Raw genomic sequence first — 27,171 nt, 5'->3', positions numbered from 1 at the left:
ATTTGTGAGGGTTTTATTCGGCCACAAAATATTTATAAAGTTGGCCACAAAATGATGTTTTTCTTGTAGTGTTTGTTTTTTAGTTTTAAAAAGTATGATATTAAAAATAATTTTACAAAACAACTTTTAAAAACAAGTAATCCAAATAAGTTTTTTTAGTTTTTAAATTTTAAAATATTAAAATAGAGTTTTTGGGATGTGAATCAAACAAGCCCTAAGTTTTAGGTTTTAAATTTTTTTTTTGCAGTTTTTATTTTCTCTTATATTACCAAATATACTAATAGATTGATCAATTCAAAATAATTTAATTTTAATTCCTTGAATTTTTCAAAATATTTTTGAAATTTTGTGTGGGGTAGAATAATTTTTTATTTTATTTTAAATCAAGGATAAATGTAAATTTTTAGATGATTTGTGGGATAAGAGTGTAATCGTAGAGGATGGAGTATAATTTTTCTAGAATTAACTGTCTAAAACTTAATATATAAAAATAACATCCATCATTTAGAAGAAAAAATAAAGAAGAAGTTCAAAGAGTTAAACTTGAAGTTTCAACACAAAAGATTTGATGAATTGTTTCATATTTGACATAAAATTCAGGGTACATAAATTCACTATCATTATTAGACCTAATCAAATTAATAGTTTTGTTGAATGGAGTTTTAATTTTAACGAGAACAACAAAGTCATGCATGAACACCGCAAGAAAATTACCATATATCTACTTATGTTTTTAGTGATGGTCAATTAAGACCGTAGGTATAAGTAACATACACATTTAGATTTGCAATGACCATGAGTATAGGTAATTGGATTAGTAAAAAAATTATTGCCACTTAACTCTATTTTCCATGAACGAGCCTCGTCTCGCCTCACCCACCACAAGTCTCATCATCAGTCCCACTCAATCACTCCAATCACCTTCATCCACCTTCGGCGGTCTCAGATGGGTTCCCTTTTCCCTTCTATTTATTTGTTTTGTTTATGTGATTTTTACTAATTGTATGAAAAGTGAATGTAGTTCATTCTTAAAGTTTTTGAGAGAGATGTAGGCCAAGGGAAATAAAGTTATGAAGATTTTCATTTTGTTTATTTGACTATTTGTTTGATTTTCTCTCTCTCCATGGTTTGGTGAAGCTGTTGGAAGGTGGTTCTGGTTGAAACTTTGATTATTGTGTGGGTTCTATGAGGTATTGGTTGGGTTCTACGAGGAGTAGATGGAATGTGCTTACAGTTCTAGATTATTGTTAACTCAACTTTTAGATTGTTATTTAGTTTGATGTTTATTATTTTGTTGAATATACATTATTATCTCAAACTTTCTGAACAAATATTGCTGAAGAATACTGTATTATTTTGTTTTGATGTTTGCTCTGGTTTGATTCATTTTGTACTAAATACAAATAATCTATTTTATGTTTTTTTGCTATGACTTGTAAATACTAAATGTTGACATATTTTTGCAATGTAAGATGCATCATTATAATCCAATTTGCAACTAACTTGCAATTATTATATAATTAATGTATGTTCTGGTTTGGTAGTTGGTTGGAAAAATTCTTAGACAAGAAAATAACCACTCATAGACTTGAATGGGTATTGATTCCCTCTCTTCTCATGTTAAGCACGCAACTTCAACTTCCAAGATATCCGTTGTATGGATAAAAAAGTTTCCTAAAATTTATGGATGAAAAAGTTTTGTTGATTTGTACTTTTCACATGGTGAATTGTATTAAAAAACAAAATACATTTAACTTATTTGTTGGAGTTTAGAAAAAAAAGGACAAATGAGTGGTACCTGACATGAAGAGATTTACGTTGAAACTCGTACTCATAAAATATATCAAATGTCAATGAAAAGGCTACATGAATGATTGTATGTTAGTAAATGTTATGACCTTAATTCAAAATAGATTTTCTAGAGAAGATGTGAATGACATAATCAAAGCTGCGCGATGTGTACATGATTTTTTTTTATTGATCTTCATAGGTAACATACAATTTGATTTGTATTCTAGTACCTCCTAATCATTTGAATTTCTCCTCTAGTTCAGACAACAATGAAGATAATGAAAATGATATTTAGTTTTGCTTTTAATTAATTATCACTAAATTTATTATTTTCTTTATTTTTTACGTTTGAATAGTCTATATTTTTTTTATTATTGTTTGTAGGTGAAGATTAAAAGCTATTTTGTTGATCAATATGAAGTTTTGGCAATTAGATTATTTTGTTGAAGATTAAAAGTTATTTTGTTGATGAAGATGAAGTTTTGATAATTAGGTTATTTTGTTGAAGATTAAAAACTATTTTATTGATGAAGATGAAGTTTTGACAATATAGGTTATTTTGTTGATGAAAATGAAGTTGTTTTTATTGCTTTGACGTGATTTTTAATTTTTTAAAATTGCTATATAAGATTTTGTTATGTTAGTAAGATAATATTTTCTATAAATATTCTAAAGTACTTTCATTTAAAAATAGTTTAGCTATTGTCAATTCCATATATGTTTATAAGACTTTATGTTAATTTTGAATATATGATATTGAATTTTTATTTTATTTTGATTCATATATATATATATATATATATATATTATTGTGTATTTACTAAATATCAAATTGATGTCAAAATCTATACCTACCGAATAGAAGTGTCGCTAAACTGAATAGTGACGAGGACAAAATGTAGGTGCATAATTTATAAAGTTACACAAATTAATTTCTATGTCCACAAAACAAAACTCATAGGTAAAACTCTTAGTTTTGTCCGATAGACAAACGTTAATATAGTGACGGTAAAATACTGTAGATATATATTGATTATAGACAATAAATAAAAATCTCGTTGATATATTTTTTACTTCTTACACCTATGAATTTTATATCCTTATTGACGATTTTTTGCCAGTCATTATAAGTCAAAAAAAATTTGTAGTGGAACTTTCTAGTTTTAGACTTATTTTTTATAGAATAATGCTAATAACTGCCATCAAACATGTTTAATGCAATCATCAACAATGGTAAAAATATGTCTATAATCATGAATAGAAAAAATAGACAAGAGTCCCTATATATATACATGTGTATTAAGGCAATTTAAACCGAGAAAGTATTACTAGACGGAAAAGGCAATTTATAGATTGCTTTAAACAAATCTCAAATTTTATTAGAGTTTTGAAACTAACAAATGGAAAAATTTTAAAAGATGATTGAGCACTTTTGTTTAAAGGATGCTCAAACAAGATTGCAAATAAATAAAAAATCATATTAAAGATGAAAAATCAAACAACATCGTGTTAAGATAATGAATAAAATAGTGTCATATTCAAATAACCAAATCTCAACGAAAATATAAAAAAAAAATTAAATATATATAGAATCTATTTATTTAGTAAAAAGAAAGATAAGTGGATTTATAAGAAATAATTTCAAACAAAAAATAGCTTTAAATTATTTTATCTTTGATGGATGAAGAAAATCTGAGGTTTAAGGAAATAACGTTTTTTTACTCAAGGTTAAGTTCCACTACTGAATTTTTGAGTTTATTTTATCCTTAAACTTACACTTGTCTTTTAATTAAATGAAAAATATAAATAGTTAGTCTTCAAATTTTTGTCACACTCATCCTGTTGGTTCCTCATAATCTGTTTTGACAAAAGGCCAAAGAGTAAAGAGACAGATTTGACAACTACGTCAAGAAGGACTAAGAATGCAGATATAAAAAAAGTTATAATTTACTTTTTATTTTTATTTTCTTGAAAGACAAACTATATAAGTTTGATGTATGAAAATGATGATTTGCTCTATCTATAGTGAGCAATATTTAGTGTTTCCTCTATCATAGCTTATAATCATAGTGATAATTTAAAATTACTAGCTGTACATCTTTGTCACGAATCATGATGTTTGATCACAAGCTCACATCATTCATTCTCAATTTTATGTCTTCGAGTTTCAAAATTGTGAATAAAAAGATGTGATTGATAAAGGAAATTTCATTAAAAGTGACTAAACAAGTTCTTCAATAAAAATTAATTTTCAATAAAATCAATTATATTTCATATTAATGACATAATTAGAAAAAGCTTGATAACGGTACCTTAGTTCCGACAATTATCGTGCATTCACTTTATATATCTAATTTAAAATAAAAAATATTAAAAAAGTAATGTATTTATTTAGTCTAAAATTACATTCAATATATAATTTTTTTTTGAAGATTATATCATGTATCCCCACACCTAAACATGTCAACCCTTCAAGACACATGAAAATATAAATTTTCAAAATAAGAATTACATTTCGAAAATTTGGAAAGTTAAAGATTATATTTTAAAAATTTGGAAAGTTTCAAAAGTTTCCAATTATAAAAAGTTTCGAAATTCTCTAAATATGAAAAATTTTGAATTGTTCAAAAGTTTCGAAAATTCTAAAAATTATGATTTCGAAACTTTGAATATTTTAAAAATAGGGGTGAAAAAATAAGAAGTTAAAAAAGTTAAAAGCACAAACGGCTGTCTTTTGTGGCTGCAAAAGCCTTCACAAATGTCAATCTGTTTCTGGCACTTTGTGGCTGCAAAAGCCCTCACAAAATTTTGTGACCAGCTTCTTTGTGGCTGCCAAAAGCCCTCACAAAAGTCACCTTTGTGGCTGATTATACCCATTTGTGAGGGCAAAAGCCCTCACAAAATGCTTGTTTTCTTGTTGTGTTTTTTAGTTGATAAATTTTCGGCAATTCAAATTTATTTTAGCCAAAAAAAATTCTGGTGTTAGAAATTCGTTTTAGCCGATGTCCTTTTCGGTATTTATTTCTTGATATTTTTCAAACTCGAAATGTATTAAACACATTCCAGCTTGAGGGGATATTAGTTGTTTATCTAAGTGGCTGTATACCTCTATGTAACCTTTGATGCAATAAATTTTTCTCTATTTATTTTTTATCAATGGTTTAAATAAAGAATCGTAATATTTTATTTCTTGTGCCTAATTTTAAACCAACTTTTGTGTATCTTTAAATTTTTTAATATTTTTATGCACTAATAGTTAAAATATATTTAACAATTTTTGTACAGAAATTTAGAATTTTTTAACAAATGAGAAATAAAATATGATTTTTTAAGCTTTTTTGCTTAAAAATTCATATCTTATTAACTATTTGTTAAAAACACAAAATTAAATTTTTGTAAGAAAAATTCTTATGATGTCCTAAATATTATTGCAAAAAATATTTTAAAAATTAAAAAGATACACAATAGTTGGTATAATTAGGACCATAAATAAAAATGAAATGTTTTTAAGAGATTAAAACTGATGATGTTTTTTATAAAGAAAAAATAGTGAAAATTTAATGGGAACTAAAAACTTATTTAATCCTTATACAAACTACCTATTTTATCCTTTTAGATTTTTATTTTCAAAACAAAATTATTATTTTTTCTAGACTACTTAATTCAATTTGAGTTCTAAAAAACTTTTTTTAAAGTTTTTCAAAATACACGTGTTTCATAAAATTTGAACCTTGTGTATTGGAATATGTTTTCCAAATTTTCTTGTAAATAAATCTGTATTAGAAAATCGAACTTTATCTACCGATAAACTTTTTTCATGTTTTTCGATACACAAATGTAATTTACAATTTGAAATTTGTGATTCAGAATACTTAAAAAGAATCTTCTATTACACAAATGTTTCTTGAAAATTCAAACTTTGAGTTTTGAATTTTTTTTTCAAGTTTCCCGATACACAATTATGTACCAAAAATATAAAATTTGACCTTTTTAAAAAATAAGAAAATTAGATTTTTATTAAAATATGTAGGTATGGGGTAAAAATTTCCTAAAACAATTGTGCGAATATTTTTTTTGTTATCAGATCTTTACATGTCATTCACCAAAAAGGCATTAGAATGCACACTTTAATGGTGTCATCGTCTTACAAAATGAATGACATGAAAAGACTTAAGAGGGAACTATAGAGGGAGTGAATGTCATTTAAAAAGATCTCATACGAGATCAATGTAATCTTCTCTAATTTTAATTACATCTACTCACCAAAAATATTAATTGTAAAAGACTTAATTGCAGGTTTAGTCCCTCTATTTTTACCAATTCACGAAATTACAATAAAACTCTATTTTTAAATAACATGACATATGATACGATAATGTAGAATGATTAACACCCATAAAATCACAATAATATTATATAGACTTGCACTTGAAAATAAAATTATTGCATGTTTTAAACATATGCAAACTCTTCGAAACGAATGACATTTATCAATGTATACTATATTTTCACCCCATCCTTATTAAAATTGCACACTAAACTTTATAATTGATCTAAGATTTGATCTCAATAGTTAATGACAATAATTAAGCATTTGTTTGAAAAAGTTACGATGAGAAGGACTAAAATATATCACTTATAAAAGATAAATGTTCATAACGAATAAAAAAGATAAATGACTAAAATGAATATTAGCTAAAAGATAAATGGAAAAAAAAAATTTAAATTTAAGCCTATGTTTTAAAGCATGCAAAAAGATTGTTTTTTTTTTTCAAGTGCAAGCCTATTATAAGGTTAAATAAATATTTTTTAAAAAAACTATTATAGTGGATACATATTGTCATATATTAGCAAAGAATCCAATAATTTGATGGTGTTGTAGAGTTTGTTGTATTGTTACAAGGACTAAAACACATCACTTATAAAAGATAAATTACATAAATTAATGAATAAAAAAGATAATGGATCAAAACAAATACAGTTTTGCTACTCACACCTTGTTTTGCTAGTTATACCTCTGCCATTATTTAAAAAAACTAAATTGTCCTTATCATTAAATCAAATTTGCCAACTGTTCTTCTTCTTTCCTCTTCTATCGTAAAACCCACAATCTTCTTGGAACTGAGTACATTTACGTGAAATGAGTTCACGTAGGCATTTCCCCTACTCAATGCAAAAATTTACATGTATGTAAACTCAGTTTACGTATTAGTTTAAGTATGCACTTTTCGTACTCACTGCAAAATTTTACATCTACTTGAACATAGTTTATGTACATGTACGTTGACTTAGTTTATATGAACTAAGTTTGAGTACAAACTTCCCCTACTCACTCCAAAATTTTATATGTACTTCAACTCAATTTAAGTACATGTACGTGAACTCAGTTTACATACATATACGTGAACTCAGTTTGCATACATATACGTGAACTCAGTTTACATACATATACGTGAACTCAGTTTACATACATATATGTGAACAAAATTCAAGTAAGCACTACCCTATCCACTGTATAATTTTACATGTACTGGAACTCATATGTTCATGTTCATGAACTCAGTTCAAGAATACACTTCCTCTATTCACTGCAAAATTTTACATGTACTTGAACATAGTTTAGGTACATTTATGTAAACACAAAATACGTAAAGGTACGTGATTTATGTTTGTGTACAATGTATAAAGTAAAATTCTCAGATTTTTAGATTACAAAAAATTATTAGATTTTGAAGAAAAAAAAAAGTGAAATCAACAGATCAATAAACATATCATGTTGGTGGTTTTAAGTATGATAAGAAGAGAAAAGTTACGGGGTGTAAGTTATGAGTGCAGGTGTGAGCTATGAGTATGTAATAAGGTTTGAAATATTATAAGGTGGGTGATGGTGATGAAGAGAGAAACAAAAAAAATAGAGTTTAATAATAAGTGAAATAGTAAACACTACAAGAAATCCTCTCATTTGTGGCCAACTTTACAAATATTTTATGGCCGAAAAAAACCATCACAAATTAGTGACCGAAAAAGCTCTCACAAATACAAAATTCAAATTGGTCTTTATTTGTGACTGAAAAAGACCTCACAAAAGACTAAAATTTTAGCATGATTTTGTGGCTGCCTAAGCTCTCACAAAATCACAACGTTGTCATTTTGTAAGGGTTTAGGCTGCCACAAAATCCAGCTGAAATTGGAGCCCTTTGTGAGGGCTTTTTCAGCCAAAAGATCAACCTTTTGTGAGGGTAAAGGCCGCCACAAAGGTAAGCCATTTGTGGCCGCCTAGGCTGCCACAAAAGCATTGATCCGTTGCACTTCGTGGCCGCCCAGGCCACCACAAAAGCCTTAATTTCTAACCCTTAAAGCTGCCACAAATTCCCATTGTACCGTTGGATTTTGTGGCTGCTTTGGCCGCCACAAAGGATCAATCATTTTCTATAAATATCACTTCACTCCTCTTATCATTTTTCACTTCTACCTTCTCTCTAAACCTTCTTTCTAAATTTTCTCTCCACCTTCTCTCTACAAAAATTATTTCTCCAAGCTTTTTCTTTACTATCTTGAATTTTGGTAAGTTTATATTATATATTTAGTTTTTTAATTTTATTTTTGATTTGAAGTTATTTATTTAATTAATATTATTGAATATTTATTTTGACAGTGGTGATATTGTGTTTACTTCGAAGAGTTCTCAGTTATGTGAAAGCTTCAAGTCAGACACTACCCGACATCAAGTTAGTATTTTATACATTTAAAATATAAATTAGTAAAATATGTGATATTATAAATATATTTATATTATTTTTAAAATATAGATTAGTAAAATATGTGTTATTATAGAATTATTTAAAAATAAATAGAAATTATGTTGTTTGCATAATATATGATAAATAAAAATTTGAAACACATGTAAAACTTTTTGATTTTAATATAACTATTTTTTAAAAAAATATTATTAAAATTAATGATATTAATATTTGTTGTTAGTTATTAAAAAGAGTTGTAGTTGAGTTTGTACAAAAAATTTAAATACTTTAACAGTCTATATTTTTGTTTATATATAAGGAGTTATTTTATGAAAAATTTGATTAAACATCATTTAAAATTTTATTTCGGCTTATATAATTATAGTCTTGATAATAATTTATTATATTGTTTGCAAATGCTCTCCTAATTGACATATAAAGTATGTCAAAATTTATATATAATGCTTTTGAAAAATAAAGCAACCTCAACCAAATCAAACTCCACATCAGTATGTTCCGTCATCTTCACATCACCTTCCTCAACCTCAACCAGATCAAACTCCATACCAACCAACTATGCCAACCGCTGGCTTGATCAGACCAGTTGGTTTGGTAGGAATTATTTTAATAAATATTAATATTATGTTTTTATATATAATAGTTATTTTAAATTTTAAATTTAATTTTAAATTAAATTAAATTTTAATTTAAATATTATATTTTAAATTTAGTTTAAATTTTAATTAAATTGTAATATTATATTTTAAATTTATATTGATATTATTTTATTATATATAATATATTTAATTTAAATTTAAATTTAATTTAATTTAAATATTATATTTTAAATTTAATTTAAATTTTAATTAAATTGTAATATTATATTTTAAATTTATATTGATATTAATTTATTATATATAATATTAATTTTTAGTATTAATTTCGAATTTAATAAAATTATTTTTTTTTAATAAAGGGAAACCTTTGTGGCCGCCTTTGCCCTCACAAATGGCAACGAAAATTTCAAATTTTGTATGGCCGTTTTGGCCACCACAAAGGTTTGTGACCACCTTATTTGTGGCCGCCTAAGGCCGCCACAAATGTCTCCTTTGTGGCTACTTCCCCCTCTTTGTGAGGGCTTTTGACCATCACAAATTCAATGTATTTTTGTTGTGAAAGTGCATTTTGGATATTCTACTTTTATGAAAATTTGATGAAGTGTGGGTAGTAAAACATAAGAGTATAGGTAGAAAAATTAAAATAAATATTAAGTAAAAGATAAAAAATAAAAAAATTATATGTAAGCCTTAAATCCATAACCAATAGTTGTTTGTCATTTTATTTAATAAAATCAGGTCATAAATCTATAATTGATTGTCATTTTATTTAATAAAATCAGGTCAAATTGTGTTGCAGCTAGTGTATATTATCACTCTTATATTGCTCTTGAACACTTAAATTAATAAAAATTAAACTTTTTTTTGAATATTTTATATAAATTTAATTTTTCTATTACTTTCCTATATATACATATTTTTCTAAATATTTTCAAACAACTATTTCTTCAATTGTTTTAATATTGTCGTATAAATTTAGATTCCTTTAGTTTTTTTCCTGTCTATAGATTAAATGGCAAATCAAAAGGGATAAAATTTTGACCTTGATTTTAAATACCAATCCTTTACCACCCAACAAAAGAGTTTCTTGCGAAAAATGTGAGCAACTAATATACATTACATTAGTTCAATTTTATTATGGCTAATTGAAAAGCATAAAATTTGTAAATAAAAATAGAAAATAAATTATTGATATATATATATATATATATATATATTATAATTTAAATATATATAATTACATACGATATATTAAGTCATTAATTTTTAAGTCATATTTAGTCTATAAATGGTTTAGATTGAACATTTGGATTATTGAAATTTAAATTTTTAAGTCATGTCATTCTTATTAGTTAAAATTGAATTGTTGGATCATCAAAATTTAAATTCATAAGTCATACTCAGTCTAAATAGTTAAGATTGAAATGTTGGAATATCGGAATTTAAATTTGTATGACTTATTTAGTAGAATTTGTTAAGATTAAATGGTTGGATCGTCGAAATTTAAATTTCTAATTCATAGTCATTTTAATTAATTAATATTGAATTGTTGGATCGTCAAAATTTAAATTTCTATCTCATAGTAACTCTAATTAGTTAAGATTGATTCGTCTAATAATAAAAACAAATTTTTTTCAGTGATAGTTAGTCTACTTAAGCTAGAATGAATCGTTGGATCAGTAAAATTAAAATTTCTAAGTCATATTTAGTCTAATTATTTAAGATTTGAACTATTGAATTTTCATAATTAAAATTTTTAAATCATAGTCAGTCTAATTTGTTAAGATTAAACTATTATATAATTGAAATTATAATTTCTTAATTATATTTAGTTTATTTAGGTTAGGTTAAACTGTTGAATCATTGAAATTATAATTTTTTTATTCATATATAAAGTTTAATTAAGTTACATTGACATATTCGACTATTGAAATTAGAATTTATAAGTTGTGTTTACTCTTATTAGTTAAGATTGAACAATTGAATCGACGAAATAAAATTTAAAGTCATAGTTTGTTTAATTAGCCAAGATTGAACCGTTGAATTAATAAAATTAGAATTTGTATGTCATATTTTGTCTAGTTTTCTGAAATTGATTCACTAGATCATCAAAATTGGAATTTTTCAATGATAGTTAGTCTAATTGGGTTAGTATGAACCGTTGGATAACTGAAATTAAAGTTTCTAAGTCATATTTATTGTAATTATATTGGACTGAACCGTATCATCATCGAAATAAGAATTTCTAATTCAAATTTAATCTAATTAGTTAAAATTGAATTGTCATAAAGTAGAATTAATTAGTCTAATTTAGTTTAGTTAGTTAAGATTAAACTGTTTGATCAACAAAAATTAGAAATTTGAATACATATTTAAATTAATTAGCGAAGAATGAACCGTTGGATTGTATTAAAGAGAATTAATAAGTGATGTTAAGTCTAATTAGTTAAGATTAGACTGTTTGATCTTCTAAATTAAAATTTCTAAGTTATATTTAGCTTAATTAGTTAAGAATAAACCATTGGATTGTTTTAATTAAAAATTTGAAGCTATAGAATCTAATTAATTAAGATTGATTTGTTTGATCGTCGAAATTAGAAATTTGAAGTCATATTTAATCTTATTAGTTAACATTGAACAGTTGAATTGCTTAAATTAAAATTTATATGTCATATTAAGACATTGGATCGTTAAAACCAGATTGTATGTCATATTTTGTCTAATTTGTTAAGATTGAACCATTCAAATTAGAATTTGTAAGTCATTGTTAATTTACCTTGTTGGTTTAAATAGTTGCAAAAACAATCTTCACTATCCAGTGATCCTCAAAAAAGGTGACCCTCTTTTGAAGATGGAGGCATTGCGAGGAGTACCTTGCTTGTCTTCGGAAGTCTATTGGCAAATCGGGAATGATTTCTCTTGGAACAGTTTCGTATGAATTCACTTTCTCTTCTGTCGAGGATGTGAGAAGTGTTCATGCGGTTTCATCATAAAATCTTCATCCAGGTTTCTTAAAGATGTTTCAATGGGGTCCTGGCTTTAACCCAAATGCGCAAAAACAAACAATAACACATACTTGGGTTCGAATTACAGGTTTGTCAAGAGTACATGCAACCCAAGATAATTTACGCCATAGCCAACAGTATAGGTACTCTTCTATATATGCATGGATACAACCACTAACAAGTCCATGGTTGATCGTTGTTTTAGTCACTATGCAAGAACCCTCGTGGAAATTGACTTGGCAAGTCAATTGCGTAGTAGGGTTTTGGTTTAGTGCAAAGTTTTTTCTTTCTTGGTTGGATTGGAATATGAAAAGCTCCCAGATATTTGTACTTTGTGCAAGTGCAACAGGCCATTAAAACTCCAATTGTAGACAGAAAGTTGATGTGCATGACATAAGTAATGTTTGTGTCACGGTCAGTCCAACACATTACGAGGTCTAAAGTGAAATTATTACACAGAGTCTTTTCAAAAATTAATAAATAAATTATTAATAATTTATTTAATAATTATATAAAATTTCTTTAGTAGAATTAATAAAATTTTCAAATCTATTTTCTTTATATTTTTCAAAAAATAAAATAAGACATTTCAAACTCATGTAAAATTTTCATTATTTAGTTGAAGAAGAAAATATTGTGTAAAATATCACTCCAATAAATGTTAGCAATATGTTTACGACTTGTTTCATGATTTCTCAATTTATAACTAATATTTCTCATATGAGCAATGTGTTAACTTGTTGTCTCATAATATTTCAATTTATCATTAATATTTCTCTCATATACTATCTTGATTTTATTTAATTTATACAAGATTTGATCGGTTGACGGTGAAAAACAATGTCTATACATAAAAGACTTTCCAACGCTATACTACTATTAGTAAAGTCAAATATCAATTCAAATACCAAAAATTGAAAATTAAAACTTTAAATCATTTCTTATTTCTATATATAGTAAAAGACTTTTTTATAATATATTATTGAGTCTTTGTATATTGTAAAAATTAAAATAAAATAAAAGTATTTTTTGGACCTAAAGCATAGGCTTTACGTGTCTTTCCCTTGTGCCGTCTCTGGTTTGTGCTCAGAAAAGGCATAATAACGCTAAGCCCAAACATCACACCGATGCTCATAAAGAGATTATTAATGTTAAAGATATTTAATATAGTGGTGATGCAAATAAGGAAGGACAATGTCAACATAACATAATGATACTTATGATGACCCATTGCAAGTTGCTGGCGAATGTCGATGGACACTTGGATCATGCAGAAGATGATGTGAAAAACTATGAAGATGAAAATTTCACTCATGAACATCAGGATTCTGATATTGAGAAACATCAAGAGATGGAACAAGATGCTAATTCCAACCATGCACATCTGGCTGATTAGAAGCATCACGGACACGGGCCAAAAAAATGCAGCAACAAGTCCTCGTTAGTTGTCAATGAAACTTAAGTTGTTGAAGAGATTTTGGTTGGTGAAAACATTGTTGTTAATGATAACAATAGTAACATCTCTGATATGGTTTGGCAAGACCTGCAACATCTAAATACTAATTGGGATGATCTTGTTGAGGTTGAAATTAGAATGACGAAGGTGTATTTGAGGTGGTGTTGTCCAAACATCAAAAAAGAAACAAACAAACGAAGAAACAAGGTGCCAAGGTTGACCAATGAAGTGTCTTTACTTGAATGTACAAGGCTTGGCCAACCCCTACTCTAGGTTGGCTCTTATAAGGCTATGTTCTCTTCAGAAATCTGACATTGTTTTTATTTTCGAAAATTTGTATGAAAATTGATGATTTGCCTAAGAGATATTTAAATAATCTAAATCTTAAATTGTTTGTCAGTAATCAAAGACATGATATACTCTCAAGTTTATGGTGTCTTTGTGATAATCATTTGTTGCCTCCTTTTGTTAATAACTCTACTCAACATATGACTTTAAAGTTAAATAACGACAATATGAAATTTACTTTTACTGTTATGCCTTTACTAGTTATATAAGTAGAAGAGATCTTTGGATTGGTCTTTCTAATGAACAAAGTTTGCTTAACCTTCCTTGGTGGTATAGGTGATTTCAACATTATCGTTAAGAGTTCATGAATACCGTGGGAGCGTTCAGCCAGTTAGAATTGCCATTAATGATTTTCAAGTTTGGACTAATGCTCATGACCTTATTCATTTGCCTACTCACGGCGCTAAGTTTACTTGGTCTAATGGTTGGAAAGGAAGGTTCATACTAAAACAAGATTGAATAAAGTGATTTGCAACCAAAGTTAGATTGATTCTTGATCTTCTATTTCTTGTTGCACCTTACCCAAAATTCATTCAGATCATTATCCCTTACTTGATTTTCAATTGAATAATGTCAGGGGTGCTTCCTCTTTTAAATTTATTAAGATGTGAGCTTCCCACCATGATTGTTTTAATGTCATCAAATATGTTTGGAATGGTTCTTATGTTGGTTGCCCTATAACTGTACTAAAGAATTGGAATAAAGATGTTTTTGGGAATATTCATACGAATGTCCAATCTGCAAAATCTAAACTTCATCAATTTTAAAATCAAATCCATGAGTGTGGTCATGCATTGATGTTTTGTTGGATTGGGAAAAATCAACTAAATGGAGCTTGATAAGGCTTTAAAGTTTGAAGAAGACTTTTGGCAACAGAAGGCTAAGGTCAATTGGCATATTCATGGGGATATATAGGAACACTTCCTAAGTCCATAAAATTGCTAAGATTAGATATGCAACAAAGAGGATATATGTGTTCATCAATGGTAACAATCTAATTAATGATGTTGTGGCTACTGAAAATCATGTTGTTATTACTTTAAATCTATTTTTATAATATTTTTTTATAATGGACTTATTGAGAATGTTATTCTTAATTTGCTTGATGCTTCCATAAATGTCATGTTTACTAACCTACCTAACCTTGATAAGGTTAGATATCAAGGTTAGAGATACTTTTTTTTTTATGAATCCAAATGGAGCTCCTAGTCTAGATGGTTATGGTTATGGAGCTTTTTTCTTTCAACAATCTTGGAATATTGTTAGTCAAGATGTCTTTAATTAGGGGTGTAAGTGGACAAAATAAATCCAATCATTTCGAATATCCAACTTAAACCAACTCGAAAATTACTCGTTATTTTTGGTTGGGGTAAAAAACCAAACCAAACCAATGTAAACCAAATATTATTGGTTTGGGTATTCGATTTTAGTTTTAAAAACCAATAAAAACCAAATCAAACCAATATTATTCATTTATATATATATATATATATATATATATATATATATATATATATATATATATATTTTACATAAAAATATGGTCCAATAAGACAAAAAAAAAAAAAAAAAACAAAAAAAAAAATATTATATATATATATATATATATATATATATATATATATATATATATATATATATATATATATTTTACATAAAAATATGGTCCAATAAGACAACAATTTTTTTATACAACAATCAGACTCATTACCCATTAAGCCCAATTCCAAACCTAGTGATATCCTCACACATATACAATCACACTATGCCGCAACAACCCCTCATTCACTCACGTTCACTAGTATCAACAGTATCATATCATCCTCCTCATTCTCACCTCGCCGCTCATAATTCACTCATTGAAATTGCGCCACCCACCTCGCCACCTTTTGCTGTTTATTTCAAATTTTTATCATTCAAGTGAACTGTTACTACCTACTTTGGATTGTTGTTATTTTGCACTGTAAATTAAATTCTCATTTAGAATCTAGTCAACTAAATTCTGGTTTAATTTGGCATACTACTGTCTGTTTTGTATTTTAACTAGGGTTGTTATTGCATTATGTTATTTCAAATTCAGTTTTAGGGGGTCAAATTATGTAATGCTACTGCATATTTTGTTTGTCTTTTAGAGAATTAAATTCCGAGTTTGTAGTTATTCCGAATTCTATTTTCGAGGAAGAAATTAAAATGGTTGTTGCACATGTATATTCTTTTTTTATTCTGTCAAAAAATTGAAATGTTTATCGTTTTTTTTTATCCAATCACCAGAACCGAACTAACTCGATATCATCGGATTAGTTTGGTTCAGATCCGGTTATAAAAAAACAAGTAAAACCGAATCAAACCAATCTGTGCAAATTTCATTGATTTGAATTCATTTTTCGTAAAAAATCAAACCAAATCGACCCATTACACCCTTATCTTCAACGCACTAATGCAATTTTTCAAATCAAGTTGATTGATGCCTAATTGAAATGCAAATATTGTGGTCGTAATTTCCAAAGTACCTGAAGCAGACAAAATTGAGCAGTACAGTGCAATTTCTCTAGCTAATTTTAAATTTAAAGCCACCACCAAAGTTCTTGATGATAGGCTCATAAATATCACGCCAAAAATTATCTCCACTAATTAGAGAGGTTTTATAAAAGGAAGGAAACTAGCGAACTGTATTTGCCTTACTTCTGAATTTATTAATATGTTGCACAACAAAGCTTTCAGAGGTAATCTAGCTCTTAAGATTGCCATATGTAAAAAAAACTGTTACTATTGATTGGAATTGCTTCAAAATGTCTTGCATTTTATTGGCTTTGATTCTAAATTTTGTCATTGGATAGATACTATTCTACAGTCTGCAAAATTTTCTATTTCTGTTAATGGTAAGGTTGCTGGTTATCTTTCTTGTAAAAGAGGTGTTATGTAGGATGACCCTATCTATTTTCTCCTTTTTTGTCTTGTTGAAGAGGTCTTTAGTCGATGTATTTCTATGTTGGTTAATGAATGCTTAGTATCCCTTATGGTTGGTCCAAGGGGAACCTTGTTGCTATCTCATGTTCTTTATGCTAATGACATGATGATTTTCTATAGAGATAATCCTTGTAGTTTGAAAGCTCTTAAAAATCTCGTTTTGGATTATGGTGAGGCTTCTGGCCAGATTATCTACCAGCCAAATTCCACTATTTATGTTGGCTCTACCACTTCTTGTAGAAAGGCTAGAATTGCACATTTATTAGGTTTTAATTTTAGGGAGATAGAGAAAATCCTTCTAGTTTGAAAGCTCTTAAAAATCTCATTTTGGATTATGTTGAAGCTTCTGGCCAAATTATCAACCAGCTAAAATCCACTATTTATGTTGGCTCTACCACTTCTTGTAGAAAGGCTAGAATTGCACATTTATTAGGTTTTAATTTTAGGGAGATCCTTTTATGTATCTTTGCATTTCTATTTTCAAAGGAAAGCTTAAGGCTATTCATTTCATGCATGTTGCTGATAAAATAAAATCCACATTAGCTGCTTGGAAGACTTCTTTTATTGTTTATTGCATGGATAGTGCAACTTGTGAAAAATGTTGTTCATGGTATGATGATACAAAAATTTCTTATCTACTTTTGGCATGTGTAACAACCCTCTCACTACCTTAGAAATATTATAGGATTTAAGTATTAACTAGGACTTTTATAATTTTTATAATTGTTAATGTGTTTTTAGTAATACTAAATTAGGACCAACGAGAAAATAGGAAAATAATAGCATGAACAGTTTCATGTTGCAAAGAGAAGATATGCCATCTTTATTTTCTCCTTCTCCTTCACTCTTGGGTATTAACCCATTTTCCTTTCAATTTTCCTTCACTTCTAGTGACACACCCCCATAAAACATTCTAAAACAACAATACTTGGTTATTGTTCATCATATTCCCCTTTGATCCATTTTTCCTTTCTTCTTAAATTAATTCAAAGACAATAGCCCTATAAAGTCCTTTCGATTCAAGTCACCCTTGCATGTCCCTTGCTTCCTCTTCAAAACCCATTAATCAACCAAAATAGTGCTTGAGGGGAATAAGGAGCAAATTGGAAGATCTCCATACATGAAACTGAGCATAAATGGTAGGGAACAAAAAGTTGCAAGGCAAACATCTTCCACAAACCCAACTCAGGTTGAAGGGGATTATTATCATCAAAACAATGAGTTTGTTACATTAATTTATTTTAGCATGAGGGTTATGGGAGTTGTTCATTGAATCCTTTACTTCTTGTCAGAAATTATTTTTGCGATTCTATAAGTTAGAAGAGTTTATATATATAGGTGAAATGAAATGTTTAGCACATAGGTGTTTTGAATATGCACTCAAATGGTCTTAAATCACCATGCATGTTGTTTATTTACATTGTAACACCCCAGTCCTCCAGCGTTACCGGCGATGCTACCTCACGATCTTCTCGCCCCCCCCCCCCCCCCCCCCCCCCCCCCCCCCCCCCCCCCCCCCCCCCGACAACCATGGTTTTTTATATTTCTCTTGTATGACTTCAGCAATTGCCTTTGCAGATGATTTAAAAGGAAGATATCTTCAAAGTTTATATGCAAATTAAATATAAAAATAAATTAATAAAATTAATAATGTATTTACATTGCAATAATAATGAAATATTTAATCAATCATAGTTTACATACCCATCTCCTTCTGGAATGATGACAATGCGGTTGTAGCAATCAACACATCCGGGATCCATTATTTCGTCTAAGGTATAAGGCTCTACTGGGACCTCCGGATATAGAGGAATAGCTCCACCACTAGTACCAATGGACGGCATCGGCATGAGAGATGGGTCATTAACAACACGTTTAGCAACTTTTTTCTTACCACGTGATGTTTTGGATATTCCTCGTATTGCCGCCGTTCCTGTTCCTCCCGATCCATCCGAACCTCCTGATCCTCCTGCAGATCCTCCTACTCCCGACACTGAAGCCATGTCTATATATATATATATCCATATCCATACATATATATAATATAATATATGTGTGTATACAATTAACATAAGATTAATTAATAATGAAGTATACATAAATAAATTATAACACTGACATAAATAAAGAAATATATATAAAATATAAAAATATATATATAAGGTGTCGTTCATTTCAATTACAATATATAATATTATAGATATAGAAACACACATATATATATAATTAATTAATTGTCTTCGTCTTCGTCTTCGTCATCATCGTCGTCGTCATTTGATGAGTGAATTAAGTCATTGCCTTCATCATTCTCTAATTCATCTATTTCTTGTTCATCAACTTCTTCTCCAATGTGTGACTCATGACAAAGTTGACTAATAGTCTCATCTCCAATCACATGATCCAAATTTGACATTTCATCCATTTGAAATGCAACTTCTTCATTTTGACCTGCTTCAACTTCTTCGATTCCACTCGTTGGTCTTGTTTTGATTGCAGCACACCAACCTTGTTTGCTTCTGACAGTTGATGGATAAGGAACATAATAGACTTGTCTTACATTATGGGCCAGGGCAAATGGATCAAACCGTGGATATTTTTTGCTCATACGAATGTCTACAGTATTGGATATCAAATTTATTTTAGTTCCTCTGCTAGATGGATCAAACCACTTACAGTAAAACAACACCACTTTTTTCGCATAATCTAGGAACGTGTAGTCAATTTCGTAAATATGCTCAATTATGCCATAGAAATCTTCTACTACACCACTATCAGAGACACTTTTCATACAAACTCCACTATTAATTGTTTCTTTTCCTTCAGTCCAAGATTCGGTGTGAAATTTGTATCCATTGACGTAATAGGTGTGCCATTCTTTGAAACTTCTACTCGGGCCCATAGATAAGTGCCTTAAGTGGATGTTGATAGGAGTTTGTTCTTCGAGATGCACTTGTTGTTGAAACCATAATGGGAAATTTGAATGTATATCATCAGATGATTGTCCCGTATTTAAAAATGCCCTGATCGATGACCATATATATGGTGAATATCAATTTAATCATATAATTAAATATAATTAATATGAAGAGAAATTTGAAACGTACTCAATGTATGGTTTAACTTCGGTGCAGTTAATCAAAACGTGAACATGTGCCGCATTAAATACTTTGTCGCTTGGCCAGAAAATCGGAAAATCCCTACCAGCATGATGACCAGACAAGCAAAAAACTGATAAAGCATGTGGATGACGTATAACACTATCAGTAGCGTTTCTTCCGTTAACTGGTGACAACGTTTCGTTGTTGAAATAATGAGAACAAAAGTGTGTTGTTTCACGGTGAAGGTAAGATGAACAAATTGAGCCCTCAACTCTAGCTTTGTTTTTCACCGACCGTTTTGAATAACCCATGAACCTATAATATACAAAGAGATGTACAATAAGCTCCATGTATATATAAGTTGAAGTATATTGAAAATCAAGTATATGTATATATATATCACCTTTCAAATGGATACATCCATCTATACTGAACTGGTCCACCAAGCCTAGCTTCACTTGCAAGATGCACTGAGAGATGCTCCATGGAATCAAAAAACCCAGGAGGAAATACTTTCTCCAACTTACATAGAATGATCGGAATGTCATTTTCCATCTTGATGAGATCTTTATCATAGAGTGTTGAAGAACACAAATTCTTGAAATATTGACTCACTTCAATAAGTGGGTTCAATACATGTGTCGGTAAAGCACTAAAGGCAATAGGAAGTAAACACTCTAAAAATATATGACAATCATGACTTTTCATCCCATGCATCCTCCCATTTTCCACATCAGCACATCTTGCCAAATTAGAACAATAACCGTCAGGCGTCTTCAGCTCTTTGATCCAACGATAAACAGATTTGGCTTCATCAGTAGATAAAGTGTAATTCGCACGAGGTTTTAGGGTCTTGCCGTTTTGTTCCACCAACAACAAATCTGGTCGTCTGCAATATATACCTATGTCTTTTCTGGCTTTGTCATTATCTTTTGTTTTTCCTTTCACATTCATCACAGTATTAAATATGTTGTCAAAGAAATTTTTCTCAATATGCATTACATCGAGATTATGTCTCAAAAGATTATCTTTCCAATACGGTAGATCCCAAAAAATACATCTTTTTGTCCAATTGTGCCATTGTCCATAACCTTGTGGTTTACAGGCCACACCATTAACAACATGTACCTTTGGCATATCTTTTACTTTATTCCAAACTTGTTCTGATGTCAACTTAAGCGGGGGTCCTAGACTTTCTGCATAGCCCTTCATAAATGCAGCTTTGTTCCTTCTAAATGCATGATCAGCAGGTAAAAACCTACGATGCAACACTAGAGTTCTATTTTTTTAAAAACTTTACCATTGACTTCAAGCAATTGTGGTGCAGTTATTCCATGTATAATTCCAGATAATTTATAAAACTTATTAAACAAACTAGAATCATACTTGGAACCTCCTAATCTTTCTACTAAATTGATTTTCAATTTCAGTTACAAATATTTTTAACATGTCAAGCGTTTCACTTTTATTTTACATTTCTTAGTTAACGTCTTGTCATGTTCACATATATCAAAGTGTAATAAATCTAAAGACTCAAATTTTCTAACTACAAATTTATGTGAAGTCTTTGTTATTTTAGCTTGACTACAAAAATCACATTTTTCAAAATCATTAAAAAATAAATTTGGAATTAAACCTAAGTTACTTAAGTTTGAAATCAGATGTGTTCACATCACATAATCTAGCATGCCAAAAATTAAAATCACACAACTTGTAAGTAGAAAGAGACATTTTATTGATTTCAACATTCAAACGGAATGAGACATATTAAATTTCAACGGATCTCATGAGTTGTCTTCTGAATTTTATGGGAGTGTGCCTCGACGGATCTGTCATCGGTCATCTGATGCTCTGAGTAGCAGCTCACAACATACTTATTCGGAGCATCTCAAACATCTTTAACAAGTTCATTAAGAATATAATTCTTATCATTATTCTCCAATGAGTTAATTCTCCAACTTTCTTATCCTTTTCTGTTTGCCTCAAACTGAAACAGTTTATTGAAATCAAAGGCAACATAACCAAATCCAGTAATCTCTTCGATTGACATGGCAGAAAGAAACATCTTAAAATTGTTATTTTTGAGTTTCAGAAAACTGTTTCAAAATCACAATTTATGCCACCGAAGATATTATTCGGTTAAGTCACGGACTAGGTCGCTCTCTTTAAGACATTTCTCGGCACTACCCAAATTGTGCAAGGCAGACTATCAATCACGAAATTCCCAGAATAAAACTGCCCAGATTCATTGTATTGGAGTTCCACTGCCTCCTCAAAGATCCGACTACCAATTGAGCTAGCTCAATTGGTAGTCGGATCTTTGAGGAGGCAGTGGAACTCCAATACAATGAATCTGGGCAGTTTTATTCTGGGAATTTCGTGATTGATAGTCTGCCTTGCACAATTTGGGTAGTGCCGAGAAATGTCTTAAAGAGAGCGACCTAGTCCGTGACTTAACCGAATAATATCTTCGGTGGCATAAATTGTGATTTTGAAACAGTTTTCTGAAACTCAAAAATAACAATTTTAAGATGTTTCTTTCTGCCATGTCAATCGAAGAGATTACTGGATTTGGTTATGTTGCCTTTGATTTCAATAAACTGTTTCAGTTTGAGGCAAACAGAAAAGGATAAGAAAGTTGGAGAATTAACTCATTGGAGAATAATGATAAGAATTATATTCTTAATGAACTTGTTAAAGATGTTTGAGATGCTCCGAATAAGTATGTTGTGAGCTGCTACTCAGAGCATCAGATGACCGATGACAGATCCGTCGAGGCACACTCCCATAAAATTCAGAAGACAACTCATGAGATCCGTTGAAATTTAATATGTCTCATTCCGTTTGAATGTTGAAATCAATAAAATGTCTCTTTCTACTTACAAGTTGTGTGATTTTAATTTTTGGCATGCTAGATTATGTGATGTGAACACATCTGATTTCAAACTTAAGTAACTTAGGTTTAATTCCAAATTTATTTTTTAATGATTTTGAAAAATGTGATTTTTGTAGTCAAGCTAAAATAACAAAGACTTCACATAAATTTGTAGTTAGAAAATTTGAGTCTTTAGATTTATTACACTTTGATATATGTGAAGGGCAAAATTTTGTGACCAGCTTCTTTGTCTCTTTCTACTTACAAGTTGTGTGATTTTAATTTTTGGCATGCTAGACTATGTGATGTGAACACATCTGATTTCAAACTTAAGTAACTTAGGTTTAATTCCAAATTTATTTTTTAATGATTTTGAAAAATGTGATTTTTGTAGTCAAGCTAAAATAACAAAGACTTCACATAAATTTGTAGTTAGAAAATTTGAGTCTTTAGATTTATTACACTTTGATATATGTGAACATGACAAGACGTTAACTAAGAAATGTAAAATAAAAGTGAAACGCTTGACATGTTAAAAATATTTGTAACTGAAATTGAAAATCAATTTAGTAGAAAGATTAGGAGGTTCCAAGTATGATTCTAGTTTGTTTAATAAGTTTTATAAATTATCTGGAATTATACATGGAATAACTGCACCACAATTGCTTGAAGTCAATGGTAAAGTTTTTAAAAAAATAGAACTCTAGTGTTGCATCGTAGGTTTTTACCTGCTGATCATGCATTTAGAAGGAACAAAGCTGCATTTATGAAGGGCTATGCAGAAAGTCTAGGACCCCCGCTTAAGTTGACATCAGAACAAGTTTGGAATAAAGTAAAAGATATGCCAAAGGTACATGTTGTTAATGGTGTGGCTTGTAAACCACAAGGTTATGGACAATGGCACAATTGGACAAAAAGATGTATTTTTTGGGATCTACCGTATTGGAAAGATAATCTTTTGAGACATAATCTCGATGTAATGCATATTGAGAAAAATTTCTTTGACAACATATTTAATACTGTGATGAATGTGAAAGGAAAAACAAAAGATAATGACAAAGCCAGAAAAGACATAGGTATATATTGCAGACGACCAGATTTGTTGTTGGTGGAACAAAACGGCAAGACCCTAAAACCTCGTGCGAATTACACTTTATCTACTGATGAAGCCAAATCTGTTTATCGTTGGATCAAAGAGCTGAAGACGCCTGACGGTTATTGTTCTAATTTGGCAAGATGTGCTGATGTGGAAAATGGGAGGATGCATGGGATGAAAAGTCATGATTGTCATATATTTTTAGAGTGTTTACTTCCTATTGCCTTTAGTGCTTTACCGACACATGTATTGAACCCACTTATTGAAGTGAGTCAATATTTCAAGAATTTGTGTTCTTCAACACTCTATGATAAAGATCTCATCAAGATGGAAAATGACATTCCGATCATTCTATGTAAGTTGGAGAAAGTATTTCCTCCTGGGTTTTTTGATTCCATGGAGCATCTCTCAGTGCATCTTGCAAGTGAAGCTAGGCTTGGTGGACCAGTTCAGTATAGATGGATGTATCCATTTGAAAGGTGATATATATATACATATACTTGATTTTCAATATACTTCAACTTATATATACATGGAGCTTATTGTACATCTCTTTGTATATTATAGGTTCATGGGTTATTCAAAACGGTCGGTGAAAAACAAAGCTAGAGTTGAGGGCTCAATTTGTTCATCTTACCTTCACCGTGAAACAACACACTTTTGTTCTCATTATTTCAACAACGAAACGTTGTCACCAGTTAACGGAAGAAACGCTACTGATAGTGTTATACGTCATCCACATGCTTTATCAGTTTTTTGCTTGTCTGGTCATCATGCTGGTAGGGATTTTCCGATTTTCTGGCCAAGCGACAAAGTATTTAATGCGGCACATGTTCACGTTTTGATTAACTGCACCGAAGTTAAACCATACATTGAGTACGTTTCAAATTTCTCTTCATATTAATTATATTTAATTATATGATTAAATTGATATTCACCATATATATGGTCATCGATCAGGGCATTTTTAAATACGGGACAATCATCTGATGATATACATTCAAATTTCCCATTATGGTTTCAACAACAAGTGCATCTCGAAGAACAAACTCCTATCAACATCCACTTAAGGCACTTATCTATGGGCCCGAGTAGAAGTTTCAAAGAATGGCACACCTATTACGTCAATGGATACAAATTTCACACCGAATCTTGGACTGAAGGAAAAGAAACAATTAATAGTGGAGTTTGTATGAAAAGTGTCTCTGATAGTGGTGTAGTAGAAGATTTCTATGGCATAATTGAGCATATTTACGAAATTGACTACACGTTCCTAGATTATGCGAAAAAAGTGGTGTTGTTTTACTGTAAGTGGTTTGATCCATCTAGCAGAGGAACTAAAATAAATTTGATATCCAATACTGTAGACATTCGTATGAGCAAAAAATATCCACGGTTTGATCCATTTGCCCTGGCCCATAATGTAAGACAAGTCTATTATGTTCCTTATCCATCAACTGTCAGAAGCAAACAAGGTTGGTGTGCTGCAATCAAAACAAGACCAACGAGTGGAATCGAAGAAGTTGAAGCAGGTCAAAATGAAGAAGTTGCATTTCAAATGGATGAAATGTCAAATTTGGATCATGTGATTGGAGATGAGACTATTAGTCAACTTTGTCATGAGTCACACATTGGAGAAGAAGTTGATGAACAAGAAATAGATGAATTAGAGAATGATGAAGGCAATGACTTAATTCACTCATCAAATGACGACGACGATGATGACGAAGACGAAGACGAAGACAATTAATTAATTATATATATATGTGTGTTTCTATATCTATAATATTATATATTGTAATTGAAATGAACGACACCTTATATATATATTTTTATATTTTATATATATTTCTTTATTTATGTCAGTGTTATAATTTATTTATGTATACTTCATTATTAATTAATCTTATGTTAATTGTATACACACATATATTATATTATATATATGTATGGATATGGATATATATATATATAGACATGGCTTCAGTGTCGGGAGTAGGAGGATCTGCAGGAGGATCAGGAGGTTCGGATGGATCGGGAGGAACAGGAACGGCGGCAATACGAGGAATATCCAAAACATCACGTGGTAAGAAAAAAGTTGCTAAACGTGTTGTTAATGACCCATCTCTCATGCCGATGCCGTCCATTGGTACTAGTGGTGGAGCTATTCCTCTATATCCGGAGGTCCCAGTAGAGCCTTATACCTTAGACGAAATAATGGATCCCGGATGTGTTGATTGCTACAACCGCATTGTCATCATTCCAGAAGGAGATGGGTATGTAAACTATGATTGATTAAATATTTCATTATTATTGCAATGTAAATACATTATTAATTTTATTAATTTATTTTTATATTTAATTTGCATATAAACTTTGAAGATATCTTCCTTTTAAATCATCTGCAAAGGCAATTGCTGAAGTCATACAAGAGAAATATAAAAAACCATGGTTGTCTTGGGGTGAGATAAAAGAGGATAAGACACCTCAAATTAGGGAAGTTGATCAGTTTTTACATTGTTTCAAAGTAAGTCATTAGATTAATTTATTTAATTACTATTTATTTATACATTTGATTAATTTACTGAATTACTAATTATATTTTTAATATTTTTTAAATTTCAACAAACAACAGACCAAATGCACTTGGAAAAGAGAGCATGATGCCGCAGTTTTGGCTTCATTTGACCATCGCTTTTCAAAGCGTCTCTCATCTATGTTGGCTTACGCACGTAATAAGGGGGAGGAAAAACGGCCTAATTGGATTGGTGAAAATGTTTGGACTGCTTTGTGGAGGAAATGGAACACAGATGCTTACAAACAGAAGAGAGAAAAAGCAAAGACTAATAGAGCATCTGAGAGGGGTACCAGTACTCATAAGGGAGGTTCCATGTCTGCTGGAGAAATTAAATATTATATGGTAATTTATTATTATTTATAATATATATCTATTAATTTATATTCAATTAATCATCACATTTCACCAACTTATAAACTTGACATTAATTTAATATTTTAGGAAAAGCAACTTGGAAGGGAGGTCACTCAGGCTGAGATACATCGCTATCTTCATGTTAATCCTGAAACAAATGAGTATACTGATGAATTATCAAAAAATATTCAGGTAATTATTATATATTAATTGTTATATATTAATTAGACCTATAAATTATTATAT

The 27,171-nt window shown here is 29.6% G+C and overlaps 2 protein-coding genes across 2 annotated transcripts; one reads left to right on the top strand and one right to left on the bottom strand.

Annotated features, from left to right (window-relative positions):
* Positions 1-18,452: 18,452 nt before the first annotated feature.
* Positions 18,453-20,018, bottom strand: LOC140920994 (uncharacterized). The gene is made up of 2 exons (XM_073370575.1): positions 18,629-20,018; positions 18,453-18,522 (listed from the first exon to the last, which is right to left on the bottom strand). Exon 1 carries the CDS (start codon positions 19,821-19,823, stop codon positions 19,155-19,157), a length of 669 nt encoding a protein of 222 aa, XP_073226676.1. The 5' UTR covers positions 19,824-20,018; the 3' UTR covers positions 18,453-18,522; positions 18,629-19,154.
* Positions 20,019-24,879: 4,861 nt separating this feature from the next.
* Positions 24,880-26,510, top strand: LOC140920987 (uncharacterized). Its single transcript, XM_073370552.1, has 2 exons — positions 24,880-26,269; positions 26,376-26,510. The coding sequence occupies exon 1, from the start codon at positions 25,075-25,077 to the stop codon at positions 25,741-25,743; it is 669 nt and encodes a 222-aa protein (XP_073226653.1). The 5' UTR covers positions 24,880-25,074; the 3' UTR covers positions 25,744-26,269; positions 26,376-26,510.
* Positions 26,511-27,171: the final 661 nt, after the last annotated feature.

Source organism: Cicer arietinum, chromosome 6 (genome assembly GCF_000331145.2).
Source record: "Cicer arietinum cultivar CDC Frontier isolate Library 1 chromosome 6, Cicar.CDCFrontier_v2.0, whole genome shotgun sequence".
Classification (NCBI taxonomy): Eukaryota; Viridiplantae; Streptophyta; class Magnoliopsida; order Fabales; family Fabaceae; genus Cicer; species Cicer arietinum.
This window is presented reverse-complemented; position numbering and strand designations above follow the sequence as displayed.

Bases quoted from the DNA above. Each gene is read 5' to 3' on its own strand.
- LOC140920994 (XM_073370575.1), bottom strand. From the start codon at position 19,823: ATGGGCCCGAGTAGAAGTTTCAAAGAATGGCACACCTATTACGTCAAT.
- LOC140920987 (XM_073370552.1), top strand. From the start codon at position 25,075: ATGGGCCCGAGTAGAAGTTTCAAAGAATGGCACACCTATTACGTCAAT.